The 15235-nt window shown below is 32.8% G+C and overlaps 1 protein-coding gene across 15 annotated transcripts in view; it reads left to right on the top strand.

The window, feature by feature from the left end:
* Positions 1 to 14122, top strand: part of LOC143231153 (HEAT repeat-containing protein 5B) — an 82003-nt gene extending 67881 nt beyond the window's left edge. For 12 of the 15 annotated variants that reach the window (XM_076465802.1, XM_076465805.1, XM_076465800.1 and 9 more), the window contains 9 exons: positions 1367 to 1559; positions 2142 to 2402; positions 4988 to 5150; positions 5407 to 5522; positions 5713 to 6012; positions 6193 to 6429; positions 7617 to 7768; positions 8467 to 8692; positions 10229 to 14122. In XM_076465802.1, coding sequence (XP_076321917.1) covers positions 1367 to 1559; positions 2142 to 2402; positions 4988 to 5150; positions 5407 to 5522; positions 5713 to 6012; positions 6193 to 6429; positions 7617 to 7768; positions 8467 to 8692; positions 10229 to 10560 — 1980 coding nt within the window. In that variant the 3' untranslated portion in view covers positions 10561 to 14122. Of the gene's footprint in view, positions 1 to 1366; positions 1560 to 2141; positions 2403 to 3493; positions 5151 to 5406; positions 5523 to 5712; positions 6013 to 6192; positions 6430 to 7616; positions 7769 to 8466; positions 8693 to 10228 lie in introns of those variants that run through there. The other 3 variants (XM_076465797.1, XR_013016797.1, XM_076465810.1) reach the window with 3 other exon arrangements.
* Positions 14123 to 15235: the final 1113 nt, after the last annotated feature.

Genomic DNA, 15235 nt, shown 5'->3' with positions numbered 1-15235 from the left:
AAAATAACTTTGCATGTTAGATAGTAAACATTCAAAACAAAAAAAGGCATTACTTAAGAAATCTTAAAACCAAATTTTAAAAAGGAGTCTGTGTTTTGTGTACGAAAGCCATTAGATGTCTACTAATAATCTGAAATACGTGTAATAATTTAAAAACTATATCATGAAAACTATAACAAGCAAGCACAAAAAGGTTAGGATGTCTATCTCTGGGTCCAATCCTGTAATGAAAGAGTTAATTGAATGAATGTGGTGTGACCCCCACCACTGGCATCTTCAAAGTAGGTTCGGCATGGCCAGGTGGTTAAGGCATTTGTTTCATAATCTGAGGGCCACAAGTTCAAATCCCCATTGCAAGAAATATGCTCGCCAGTTTAGCTGTGGAGGCATTATAATGTGATGGTCAATCCCACTATTCATTGTTAAAAGAGTGGCCCAAGAGCTGGTGGTGGGTGGTGATGACTAACCTCTTGCCTTTCCTCTAGTCTTACACTCCTATATTAGGAATGGCTAGTGCAGATAGCCCTCGAGTAGCTTTGCATGACATTAAAAAAATAATAAATTAAAAGTAATTGGTAAACCTAAAAGTAATATTTATTATGCTATGAATGAATAAGGTGCTTCAAATCCTTCAAACGAAGCCTATTTTAAACAAACAGCAAACACTTTCTGAACCTTTAGTTGCAGTGTAAATAATTGATCTTTATTTGAAGTTTCACACACAACTGTGTAATTTGTTCTTTGATTTTGTTTATTTGATTTTCTCTTCTGTTAAAAATATGTGTATTATGTCATCTTAACTGATAAAAAATTGTATCCCTTGTTTTGTACTCAGTGTTGTACTGATTCTCTAACCAGTTACCTGGTTGGAATCTTTGGTTTTACTCCATTCATCTATATATATTGTAACAGTTATCTTTTTGTTGAAAGCACTTAAGAAGAAAAAAATATTTGGATACCTTGTTGTTGGTTTCATTTTTCATCCTTGGACTGGTTTCTTGAAATGTGTGAAGAAAATGATATAAGCCATCATTTTATTCTTGTTAAATAAGATATATTGTCAGTTTTTCTAAACAGAATGGTATGGTTCTGAATTTTGGAATAAGAGGAAGGATTATAAGTAACTTTTCATGGATAATTTGTTTTAATGGTACACCAGTTTTCTAAAGTTTCAAGCACAATAACATAATGAAATACAAAATGACTTAAAATTATATGAAGTGCAAACAGTTAAACCATCTTCAAAATGTATGTTTTTACAGTCTTTATAATTAACTATAACAGTTCATTGACCAAGTCGCAGGTGAGTTTCACAAATTATAACGTATGTCTGTTCAGGGTTTTTATGTTTTGTTTTTTTGTGTAGGTTTTTGTTGTTGCTATGGAGCAGGAAAAACAAATAAGTAATGTGCCATCATCCCAAGAGGATCGTCATGATGACGAAGATGGCAGTTGTGGACAAGAAAGTCTTTTAAAGCTCGTAACACCTGAACTTGTATCCTTGAGTAAACACTGGCTTGCTGCTCTGAAGGACCATGCATTACTCTCACTTCCAGCAGGTGAGGTTTCCTGTGGAACAGGGTGTGGCTTAGACTATGTATTAGAAGGTTTAAGGTTTCCATGGACCATTCTATAAAAATCTGCTTTCAAGATGTAGGAGTATTGGTGCACTAGAAAAATCAGTCATATCCTACTATTTCATGAGATAAAAATAGGCCATGAATTGGATATTGTAACACTAGTTCAAACTTAAGGATGAGTATGTGTGAGTAGCTTGTATAGCTTTGCATTAAAATTCTAAAAAAAGAAATAACAATAAACAGGATATTTTTTAATATACCCTGTAAGTGTAAGATATGAATGATTTGCTGTATTTTACTGAAGTTTTTCAATGAGACTTATTGATGTTTTTTTTTGTTTGGTTTTGTCCCAAATTTTTATAATTGAAGTTCTTTATAATTTTAATTTTTTATCCTAAATTCAATAACTAAAAATTAAATAATTGAGAATACAATTCAATTAGAGTAGTAGGTTCATCTGCAGATTACAACACTTCGTTTTCTGGTAATGTGGTTTAACGTTAAACAAAGATAGTCTTCAGTAACTTGTAGTTTATCCCCTTGTTGTTGTTTTTTAAACAGAGTTTTCCAGTCAGTTACCCCACGATGGAGGGGCGTTTTACACTCCTGATACAATGGATTCTGCTCGACAGTATTATCGAAAGGCCTGGCCACCCATCCTTCATGCTGCAGCTCTTTGGCTTTGCACAGGAGGCTTTGAAAGCCTTGAACAGGAATTTGAACAAGATGCAAATACTAGTGGAACAATGTCTGGACCTCCAGGAAACCCTTTGAACAAAGTTATTTCAAATCCAAATTCTGAGAGATTTCATCTGCTCTTTGGTTAGTAAACAATGAATGTTAGAAAGCTAGACATAGATACAACATTAATTCTACTAAGTTCTGGACCTGTAAACACAGGTTTGATTAAGTGATTGGAATGGTGATCAGTTCTTAATCTAGACATCAATAAATAGGGTAAGTTTTAAATATTAAAGTAACAAGTTGGTACGAGTTTGTAAGATATAATAGTGAATGAATTAGTACAGACTTTTTTATTTCTTTATTTCTGTGAAGCTTAAATTTCTCACAGTTTTACATGTAGTAAATTTAATATGATCTACTGGGACACGTTTTTCAATACTTCCACCTGAGAGGTCTCTGACAGATGATGTAACAGGTGTAGAGTTGATGTATTTGAACCTAATCTTCAGCTGTATTCTGTACAGAACTAAATTGAATTACATGTTATCTGTTCTTTAAAGCAACTTGTGACAAACATTATCTAAATTCTGGACTTTTATCACCATGACAACTTTGCAGGGTTTTTGAGTATGCCACAGAGGGATTCTGAAACTCTTTACTGTATTTATTTTCTTCTGTTTGTGAGTTTCACAACCATTTCAGTTTTACCTGTTGCTACTTCCTCAGTGACATCAAAGGACACATGATCTACTTTCCACATAAAGCCAAGAAAATAAATTCCACACCTAGATTATGTACCTTTACCAACAGTGGTAAATGTTTTGAAAGATAATGATTTTTAATGAATAATACTTAATATAGAGGTGTTATTTGATATTGGTAAATACATTTTTCTTGATGTTGTAATTATAATTTGTTGTTCAATGTGTAATTTCTCAAAAGTAAGATTTCATTAAATTTAGGTTTTATAAAGATAGGAGTAGTGATTATTAGGTTGACAGTTTTAAGATATTTACTACATGAAATCTAATAAATGCTTTACAATGTGAGAGATTTGAAAGTCTATTGTTTGTTGTAGTTACATTTTGATTGAAAATTTGGTGTATATGTTGTTTGTCTTATAAAATGATATAATTATCAGTAAATATGACATTGAAATTCTGTTAGGCAGAATTATAGTAAATTAACATGAGCTGTTTTCCTTATTTTTATGTGCCAACAATACCAAGTGTGGAGTACACCCATATACAGTGGAGCGCTGTTAAGCCGTGGTATTTGGAGGGTCAACCTGCTTAACCAAGGCTTAAACCTTTGTGACTGAAAAGCCGAAGTTGCCAACAGCTCCACTGAGGAGCCTCATCTGGGCCATTGCATGATCATTATAATATTAATGTATAGACTATTCAGATACAATTGACAAGTGCCGTTTTAACACAAACAACCAATGCATTGCGATGGTTCGCTTTTCCCTGTAAAATTTCGTCTTCCCGTGTTACATGTGGGCCGCCATTTCAATATGATATGCTCATTATTAATTCAGAAACTGAAGTGATTTCTATTGGGTTTGTGGGCAATATTTATACAATTCCATAAAAAATATCGGATTATCGAATTAAAAATAATACTTTAATTATTGATGACTTTTTTCATGGTTTTACCGCAGATTAACTTTAATGTATGAAGAGGTGTGATTCGGTAACAATGGCGGCCTTCATAAAGCTGACATAGAGAGCGGATAAGGTAGATTAACGGTCGATTTCTATTGTAATATATTTTATTTATTTCCCAAATTAAAGCAAATCCTTTTTAAATATCCCCTTGAAGTTATAAAGACAAGGAGAGTGTGAGAAACTTTAAAAAGCCAGGTAGTAGATTTAATACATCAAAAATTTTGGGACAAGACTTGTTTCAGCGGCTTAAGCGATTTCGCGGCTTAATGGCGCTCCGCTGTACCTGTTTAGATTATATTATTCATCAAGATCTCTACTGCCTTACCCTAAAATTGAAATTCTTTTATGCAGGATTAGAATAAATTAACCTTTGACACCTTAGGTGTGTTCTAATACATCAATCAAAAGGGTTGGATTTTCTGAGTCCAAACCTGTAATTATATCTGAAATCAGTCAGTAAGTGACGGAGCTATGAGTTAAAAGTTTGTACTTGAAAAACTCAACCGTTCTATGAACCACATTTTAAAACATTTTGGTATGTGTAAATTTCACATTACTGTGCAGTGTATAGATTCATATAATGAATTATTGGAATTTTGCAGATTATAACAAATGATCTTGAGTTGATTATTTAATATGTGAATATTTTTGTATTCAAGCACAATTTATTATTAACATTATCCTTGCTTAAGATATACAGTATAAAGAAACACTAAATCAATAATTAGAAAGTTGTGATGTCGTTACATGGTGACAACTAAAAGTAGTATTACACAACTGTGTAGGTGTAATACACATTTTAATGTATTAATCAAACTAATTTCTTTGAAAACAGGTTGTAAGTAATTTTAAAATGTGGATTCTATAAAGTTACATCAAAATACTTTTTTGTAACTGTAAAAAAAGTCCAAAATTTGGGAATATATACTGTGGGAACTACTTTTGCTGTTACCAGATATTTTATACAGTTAACAAAAAAAATGAATCAGAATCTGAAATATTTTCAGGTTTTAATTATATGTTGTATATACAGTGTCTTTCTGCTTTTTTTAGGTATCTGTATGGAGGCTTTATGTAGTCCTCGATCATCAGAAAGTCTAGAATGTGTTCTTGTATGTTTACAACCAATGGAGCTGCTTTTGAAACATCCATTACCAAAAAGCCTTCTTGGTCAGGATACTCAGTTGTGCATTGAACTGTGTAATGTTTTACACAGGTCTGTAATTTGTTCATTTGTAAGCTTGCTTTAGTGTATCTTAAAGAAATTTTCAGTTGAACTTGTGACATTCAAACAAAGGATGCTCAAGTAAGAAATGCTCGTACATTAAACATTTTGTGGTTCTCAGAGAGATGAAATTACTTAGGTTGTCATTTTCACTCAAAACTTGAATAGTTTTGTTTTTTTAATCAGTTGCCATTCTTAAATTAAAAATTGATGCATGGTTGTCATAGTATGTGTGTTTTTTCTTTAGAATTTTGCTTACACGAGAAGCTCCTCGATGCCAGCTGATTGTGATGGAAATTGCTCATCTTGTGCTTGAAGCGAGACATGACGACATTCGTTCTCATAAGAAGAGGAAATTAAAAGGTTTATATTAAAATAATATGTTAAAAAAACTTGATTTATTGATGAATAGTTTACAGAGCTCATTTAACTATAATGAAGATATTTCTATCTTAGGAAGTAATGTTACGAAAAACTAAAGTGTATGTGTTAGTTATAATGAGTTTACAAACTGAAAACTGTGATGTTTGTTTTCTACTAAAAATTACAATAGAGCTTGCCCCTGCTAATCAAGAACTGGAGGATGTTGACACGGCATTAGCTGCACTTGGAGAAGGTGGTGAAACTGGTGACATAGTACCAGGACAGTCAGTAGTGTTTGCATTGCTCGAGGTGTGTTTGTGTTTGTTAGTCAGGCAGCTTCCTCATATTAGTCCTGCACTGGCCAATAGCACGGGTACTTTTGGCATTCAAGCAGCTACACGATCCAAAAAGTTGACAGAAGAATCTTCAAAGTTAATTGCTGCTACCCTGAGTGTTATGTCTGAACTTCCAAACCTTTGTTCACCCAAAGGTAGGTGTACGGCACTGTATTGATATTGGAAATATGAAAGTAAGGCATCACCTTGAGATTTTGTACATTAGGTTGTTTAATGTTTAAGTTGTTTGTTTTTTTTCTTTTGAAATTTTTTTTTCAAATCAAATGAAAAATTGATATGACTCTAATATCATGGAAAATTCTTTCAACTTCCAGGCAGCACCACCGTCCTCCCAACCATTCTGTACTTGACAACAGGGGTATTAAAAGAAACAGCTGTCCAGACCACTGAAGACAGAGGGTTAGTGGTGGCTTTGCCTACAGTGAGCACCACGTTGCAAAGTCTAAAATCTCTCTGCACCTCACCTTTCACAAGGAACAAACTGTGTGCTTCGGAGTGGCTCTCTTTGCTCCAAAGTGCTTTAGCTCGGATTTTGGATCTTAGTAAGACAAGTGTGTATGGTGGTCGTTTGACTTTGGTTTTGGTTTTGATTTGTAGCACTTGCAGGCTTTTTATTTTGATTTTCTTTAGTTTAAGGAGTACAAGTATTCTTGTGGTTGCTTACATTGTAACAATGTCAGTTGTTGAAGATGTAGTTGGCTGTGCTTTTTTCATTTCTCTTAAGTTGGATATACATGTACAGTTGTTATCATGTTATGTGTATTAATTAAATATTAAATGATATTGAAATTATGAAATCTATTTCAAGAAAAATTTTATCAGTATTCTGTGGTCAAATAATACTCTTGTACATCTATTCCAAAATAATTTTCTGTTAAATGTGAGTCTTGACCACTTCTATAAGGATAAATATTTTAAAATTTCAGCCTTTACTAGGTTTATTTTTATGTGAATAGAAAGCTCGAATAAGCCACAGTATTAAAAATTTGTAACAGAAAATAATATTACTTTACCTGTTCCAATTTTATCTTAGAAAATCAAACATGTTTGAGTTTTTCTAACCTGATGGTCGGGTTTACAAATGCATCATTTGTATAAAAATTTAAAAATGTTGTAGAATTGATATTTTATCATTTTGTAACAGTCAGTCAGTGTGATTCACAAAGGGAAATGAAACAGTGCTACAACTGTTATTCTGAGTAACTTGAAAGAACCTCATCTACACAGAACAAACTTTTATAGTTTTTTTAGAATTTTCTTCCCCATTTTAAAGTGTAGGCCTAAATTTGTTGTGAACATATTTTGTGATAACTGGTCATGTATTGTTTCCTACTATAACTGATTTTATTACTACAACCATCTCTTGCTTCCTTTTGGTCTGAACAGTTATTGTGTAAATAAAGCTAAACTGTTAAAATAATTAAGTTATACCATTCTTTCCATTTAAGCATATTTAACTCTTTCCTCCTGTCCTATAAAAAAAAAACACTTTATCACACAATTTTATTTTATCTGCACTGGCTCCCAATACTATCAATTCACAATTTGTTCCATCTTTAGAAATTTCTTTGCTTGTCTGTAGTTAAGCACATAGCTGCACTATGGATTATCTGTGCTTTTCCCACTACGAGTATCAAAACCCAGGTTCTATAAGCTCTGGTCTGCAGACTACTAGAAACTGGATTTCAGTAACAAACAACAATGTTCGTTATTAGTTATAATCTCTTTTGTTTTTTAGGTTGTGAAGATAGTAAGCCAGATGAAATTTCCATGTTGTTGGCTGTGGCAGTTTTCATCCTGTCAGCTCCTGGAGAAGTTGTGTCAACACCAAATCTTCAGTTTCCATGTATCAACCTTTTTAAACAAGCACTGCAGCTCGATGGAGACCTGGTACTCTGTTTTAAAGAATGGCTACGTACTGCCAATGAATTAAATAATACATAAACCAAATTGCTAGCATTAACAAAGTCAGCTATTTTCTTTGGTACAGACAGTGCTGTTACCAATGTTTGTCGATTCCTTGTGTGACATTTAACATCTAACCCATTAGTTCACTTTGTTAGCCAATTGACATTCCCCTGTGAGTTGTCACCCAGTGTAATTGCACTGTTTGGACTACTTGTGGTATGGCTCTGGGTACAGATTTTGTAAATCTGAATTAATTTACTATAAAGTTAAATTACTCTGAAATATGACTTGTGATACTACCATAAAAACTTTGTGTTCTAGCTAGAGTTACATATCACTGTGCATTGTCAAAGTATTTCATATATATATGTAGGTATGTATGTTTGTTTTTTTAAAATGCTGATCTTTAAACTTATGGTAATATGTTTTATGCAGTACCTTTTTCAGAGGGTATGATATAAACCTTACTGGTATATGTGTATATTACTGGTATGTGTAACTATTACCGATATATGTATTTATTGCTGGTATACATAACTTTTACTGGTACATCTAACTAATACTGGTATGTGTAGCTTTTACTCGATTCAGTAATTGTCCCTACTTTTTTCATTATTATTTTTCAGTTGTTTAGGATATTTAGAAAAATGTTTTATACAATGTTGTTTGATTGCTCGTAGGTACAACTTAAATGTGTTCAGACTCTCCGTTCCATGTTTCAACACCCTGATCGAAGTATAGCTACTCCATACATCCATGCTCTTGCACCACGAGTTGTGGAAATACTTGTGCAGCTGACCGCTGACTTGACAACACAGTCTACTGTTACTGACCGCCAGTTTAGTCTAGCCACAGAATGTCTGAACTGCCTGGACACATTGGTTACTCTTGCTTCTTCTGATAAAAGTAAGTGCTTCGTAAATTGATAAAGTGTTCATAAGTAAGTAAACACAGGTAAGTGTGTGTTCTCACTTCTGGATTCTGATGAGTTTTTCCAAATAGTAATGATGTGCTTCTCCATTGTTTTGTGAGATGTTGTTAAAGTAACCAAGAAGAAGGAATGATCTCACTTCCAGCTTTTTTATTGGATATTAAAATTTATTGTGGGTTTAACTTCTGTCTGTTAATAGAACGCTTGGTTTGTATATTCCACCCTCTAGATCAGTTAGTTCGTGGAGTTCTTGTGTTTATTCTGCCATGTCCAATAATTTTATGGATTCTAGCCTTCAAGTAATTTAACAAAACATCAGTTTATAAGTACAAATCATCTGGTTTTCGAAAGTTTTTAAATGGTTACATAACGTATCACAGGAGTTTTTCTTGTTGCAGTATCCAATGTTTTTACCTTCATTATATTCTTAAAATGCTACACTCTGGTTTACCTCTTAGATTCTATAGTGAATGAATATTATCTGATTTGAACTACCTTACTGATTTAAATTGTAATTAACTTCCGTGAAAGTTAATGTTTATGGAATGTAATGATATACATAAACAGTACTCAGACCACTTCTTTGTTTACTGTATTCTGGTCAGGCTGATGAGTCCTAGTAATAGGCAAAAGGCCTGTATTGGCATTAGATTTGGCAGATGTAATTTAGTTCATATAACATATTTTCTTTTGCTTTCTCTTAGTGTAAACGTGGATGTTAATTTATTAAAATCCTAAATAGTTCTGAAAAAAAGTAACACAAGAAAATTCTTTATAAATGAAACATTAAATGTTTGGTATTCAGTGTTACCATAATTTATAATAACCACTGCAGCACAAGTACAGCCAAAAACAACTTACAATAATAAACATTGCAAAAAAAAGACTGACTTTCTGATAAATATTCTGAGCCAAAGCATAAATAATTTGCTTCATATTCTGGTCAACTAAGCACTAAGTTACATAAAAATGTGTCATAATAGGCTCATGTGGATCACTAGGCTTTAATTTGTATGTAGCACTAGTTTTACTGTTATATTTTAATATGATAATGTAACTTATTTGGAAAGTTTTTCTTATGGCTCATGTGTGAGTTTGTCAGTAGAAATAGCTGTTAGTGCTGCTTGTAAGTGACGTTGTAATAAACAGAGATCCATTTCATTTATTTTCAAGTCTTTCTGATAAGCCCTGATAATATATAAAAAATCTGAGTAGTGAAAGAAATCAGAAAATGTTTGAAACAGCACTTGTGCATAACATGACCTGCAGTACATGTGAAAACCCTTGCTGTCTGCTGTGTTGCCAAACTTTCTTGGAGATTATTATATGTGTGTTGAGATTTGCCGGAGAAAAGGTATTTAAAAAAAAACAACTGGTTTTAGTTCAATTTTTGTTCATTATTTTTTTGTTTATGATTTTTCTAATAAAGCTATTTCAAAGTAATATTTCAGTTTTTTTATACACTTTGCTGTTGGGCATTTAAATTTAGAGTCACTGTTGTTTACTGGCAGAAATCCACGTGTTGAGTCTGTATATCCCCCTGGTAGTCAACCTTTTGATAGAGCCAACACTACAACAGGGGGCATCGCACAACAGGAAGAAGTTACATGACCATGCTTTACAACAGCTAATCAAAGTGGGCCCTCAGTACCCCCAGGACTTCCGCTCCATCATGACTCAAGCTCCACAGCTGAGAGGGAGGCTTGAAAACGCCATACGAAAGGGTTCTCTGATTCACGTTGGAAGCCGAGAACCTTCCACCATCCCTTCAAGTCAAAAAGTAAATTCCTCCCAGGCTCCAGCGATCAAGTTAAAGATGGATTTTAGCAATTTTACTGGGTGAAAATAAATGGAGTTTGTTTTAAATTAGTGTAAATATAAGATAGCTGTCATTTTAATTTTATATATGATGGTCTCTGATCAACTGTGTAGATAATGGTTGTAATTCTATATGACTGTTAAACAGAAAGTTGAACTAGCTTCCTTTGTAAAAGAAATTTGTAAGTTGTAACAAAGAACAATATTTGTGCACAGTTATCAGTTTCTGCTAAAAAATGTTCCTTTGAAAATTGTGACAGATTTTTTTTCATTAACTTATAGAGATTTTAAGAATTTCACTGGTGTTTTTGAGTCTAAATTTAACACTAGGAAATTTTGTAGAGAACAGAAGAAAAATTGTCCTTATCCTAGACAAAAGTTATAGAAGATTCAGTAAAAGAAACCATTAGAATAAAGAGCCTTAAGGAATCGAGACTAAATAAGTCGGGTATCGGGTGTTACTTGTTTCAGAATGACCAATGTATCTACTGTGTGTGTGTCTTACACACATTTTGTTTTGAAAAAAAAACTTAGAAAAAAAACAACTATAATGAAGTTTATTTATTCATTAGCCAAGGAACAACATAAACACAAACTAAGAGGTGTGCTAGGAAAACCAGCACCTGTGTTGGCACCCTTTTCACAGTAATGTAAAAAATATAGAATAAAGCTGACACGTACACTTACACAACCTTTAATGTAAAGCCTGTCTTGTTCAAGTTTTTAACAGGTTTGTTTTTATAATCAGTGTCTAAAAACAATTATCTCAGACAATGTATTTTGCAGATAGGACTTTTTTCAGTGTGTGTCTTAAATGTTTAATTAATGTTACATTCAGGGTTTTATGGAAATGAGTGAAATGATAAATTGTCGAGGGATTTGAAATTTGTGTCGTCGTTTCTTAGTTCCAAGGATGAGATTTCATTTACTGTCTTGTTTAGGATTCAGTTTGAAAAGGCATATTGGCACTTTCTGCAAATAAATAGGCATTTGGATACACATAATGCATAGACGGTAATACTTGTTACACCTATTACACTAGTTGAGGTTATCTGTGCTTAGTCTGGAGTTTGACAGTACTTCTGTTTCAGGTTTTAGTGTTTCTGAAATTTATTGTGATAGTTCTAGAATAGTGTGATTTTGACACATCACATTTGTGTGGTTCAAATATTAGAACTTAAAAAAAAATGTTAACTGCTTCCGTTTCTATGCTAAATTAATTATTTATTGTTTCATTTATTAAATGTGTAGAATAAAATAAAGCTGAAATTAAATTGGTTTATCCGTAAAGAGCAGGAAGACTTAAAACACAGTTTCGTTGTTGTTCCTCCGGTGATTAAATGGCACAACCAGATTTGTACATGTATTTTTTAGACTCTAGTAACTCTGATATTCTTCCATTATATTAATAAAAATAAATGTATTGTATGAAAATGTTTTTGCGATATCAATCATTTTCGTGATTTATAGCCTATATGATCAACTAAGCCTAAATATTAATTAGTAACTTTTGTTTTGAAAGATATTTTAACAAAATCTATGATTTTTCACCTGTATGATCACCTAAGCCTAAGTATTAATTATTAACCTTTATTTTGAAGGATATTTTAACAAAATCTTTCCCTTGAAATCAAAGTTTTTTGGGTGTTTCACTTGTTATACTTAAGTGGATGTCTTCCCAACTGTCATAGTAGAGAATTTCACAGGATTGGTCTTTGTGGGTGTTTTAAAATACCTAGTACTGTGTTGAGTTGATTTGTATAGAATTTTTTCATCTTTTAAGGTTTCAGTTCTCTTCTTATAATATTGCCTAAAGCAATAGATCATAAATTAATGGAGGTCTGTAATCGTGTTCTGGTAGAGAAAGATATTTGTGTAACATTTGACTCAATTTTGTATGTGAATTAATATCCAAACATGCTAGATTATTATGTTTCACAAGAGGCTGTTCTACAGTTTGATCACAAACCTTCCAACTAAACTTTTTAACAAGTGTTGCAGTGTTTTGTAAAAAAACAATGTATTTAGAACATGTAGTTTAAAAGTACACGGAATATTCTAATCATTAAGTTTAGGTACAGTAATGTAGATACAACTTTATGTTGCCATTGGTGAGTTTTTGTTATAGATTACTTCGTGGTGTGTGCCATTATTTGCAAGCAAGAGGCTACCATACGTCAGAGCTACTTTTTATTTGCTCACGGTATCACTGTCAGTCTCTTCTACCATAGGTGTTTAAGTACAAGACAAAATGGACATAAAAATTGCCATCTTTGTCGTAACATTATCTTTTAACTTTATGTAGTTGTAATAATTATAACAAGTTTTTTTATGTGAATTTCAGTTAAAAATCTTCCATTTCTTTTGGTATCTGTAGTGTTTTCTGCTTAATGCAGTGGAAAACAATTTCTCAGTCTGTCTTAGTATGTGGGTTGTATCTTGTAATGTGTTGTGGAAACTGTACAGAACGGGGGAACAGTTTAATCTGTAACTATGAGTTAACTTTGGAACTTGTACAGCATTTTGACCATCGTTACAAGTTCTGTTGTACTTTGTGTGCCGTAATGAACCTCATACCACTTATGTATATTTCACAGTATGTTCTGTAAGTGTAAACAGATGTTGTCTGATTCTCTTGCGTGTATATGTTAGATTGCTATTATTGCAATATTAAGTTTAGTTTTATAAATTATATGTCTGTTATTTAAGCTATGATAGAAAAAGCGTTTGGTTTTTATTAGATTGTTTCTGTGAGGACCTTACTATACATGCATTTCGTTAGTGATTTTAAAGAACTCGAATCTTGGTGCAGTTGTTAGTTAACATCAGATGTGCAACAGTTGCCTGTGCTAAGTTTTAACTGTCGTTTGATACAACAATCAATTAATTTTCTCTTCTAATAAGAAAGATGAACCACTTACACAATCACTTGTTAAGGTATTGGAATCTATTTGGTGGCTAGTAACTGATGTACTTACTATAAATGTTTCAAAACAGATCATTATATGAATCATTAAAACAAAAAAGATTTTAGTTTCTTCAAAGTGTAAAGCAGAGTTTAGATAATATCTTAGAACGTGGACCAAAAATCTATAGCTTATCCCAGAAAAATATTTGATGGATCTTGTACTGAGGTGTATGTTATAATTAAAAAGCTACTACGAGCCTGGATTGATTTGGTTGTGATTCATGTTTGGTTACGATGCTTGTTAGCTTTACTTGTACGAAATTAAAGAATAAGTTGAACAGTTGCCAAGTTTTTTATGTATTTTTATGTAAAAAAAAGATGACAGTTGGAGGTCGCAGTATTCATTAGATTCTACAGTGTCCTCCTTTGAAGAGAAATATATAAAAAACATGGTCTATTTCAACCTGTTCATTACCTTCGATATATTGGTCAGCTTTATTAGTACACTTTGATGTCAAAGCCATGTTGCCAAATGTGTAGGAGTTAGTTCCTGTGACTTATTGAAAACGTTAACTGAGTAATTATTTATAATATTTTAATTTTGTCATTTCTCTAACTAGATTGTAACAGTGAAGGTGTGTATGTAAAGATTAATAATAAATGTTATCCTAGCGATAAACGTGGAGTTTGTTCCGTTATTTATTGAGTTTTCGCAACCATTTTAAATTTATCTAGTGTTACACTATATGTCGCGAGGTCTATGTGTGGCTTTGAGAGTCCATTGTTTGCATCACGTTCTGCGCTTTGGGGTCGTGGTTGTGTCGTAAGAATAATGGTCAAGTACCTCTTTTGAGTCAGAGGGGAGTTGGCAGTGGGTTTTGTTTAACTACGTGCCTTCTGTATAGTCCAGTAATTTATAATTAGGAACAGATGACATAAATATCCTTCGTATATCTCTGCTCTGAACAAATATTTTCTCAAGTATTAATAGTGAATGTATTATGAAAGTCCCTGCGATTCCACTTTTAACAGTTACGTTTTCAAAGTGATGTTAGCAAGCCGTATCAACTTACCTGTATCATGAGGGTTACTTTAAAAGACTCTATGAAAATAAAACTTGGTTCAGAAAGATGTAACAATCTTAATATAACAGAAATATTTTGATCCTGGCAACTTGTGTTTTACGTGAATATTTATTTTTGTACAGTGGGTGGTGGGTTATTCCCTGCATTGTAAGTGTAGCAGTCAATTCATTAGCGCTGATTGGAGGGTTTGTTAGCTACATGATTTCTGCTCAATTGTTCACAATTAAGGTTTGTGGTGGTAGATTGGCTTAGTAGCTTTGACATTGATACAAATGCAGGGATGTGCTCATATTTCTCAGAGGACATTTTTAAAATATACAAAATTCTGAAAGCAACAAGTAATAATAAAAGGTGAAGTTATCCCTTACACTGTCGATTATTTTTGCTGTATAAATATTTGTTTTCCCCTCAATCTTGTTGTACTCTCTTACGTGTTGAAGTTTCTGTTTTCTTAGTAATACAATATTGGAACATTCGACTCTGTTTAATATCTTCAGGTTGAAGCCACAGGCAAAGTTTTTAGTATACTTACTTAGATTTTGCTGGGGATTTCACAGACCAGGTATCATGTAGGTAAAGAGACGCCACAATGGTACGATAAGTAATAATCCCAGCGTTTCAAAAGTCGTTTGGTCTATTTGGACGACTTTCTTCAGGAAATAGATGGACATGATGCGACGATTAGTGTGCTGTCTAATTTCTTCACA

This window comes from Tachypleus tridentatus, chromosome 10 (genome assembly GCF_004210375.1).
Source record: "Tachypleus tridentatus isolate NWPU-2018 chromosome 10, ASM421037v1, whole genome shotgun sequence".
Lineage (NCBI taxonomy): Eukaryota > Metazoa > Arthropoda > Merostomata > Xiphosura > Limulidae > Tachypleus > Tachypleus tridentatus.
This window is presented reverse-complemented; position numbering and strand designations above follow the sequence as displayed.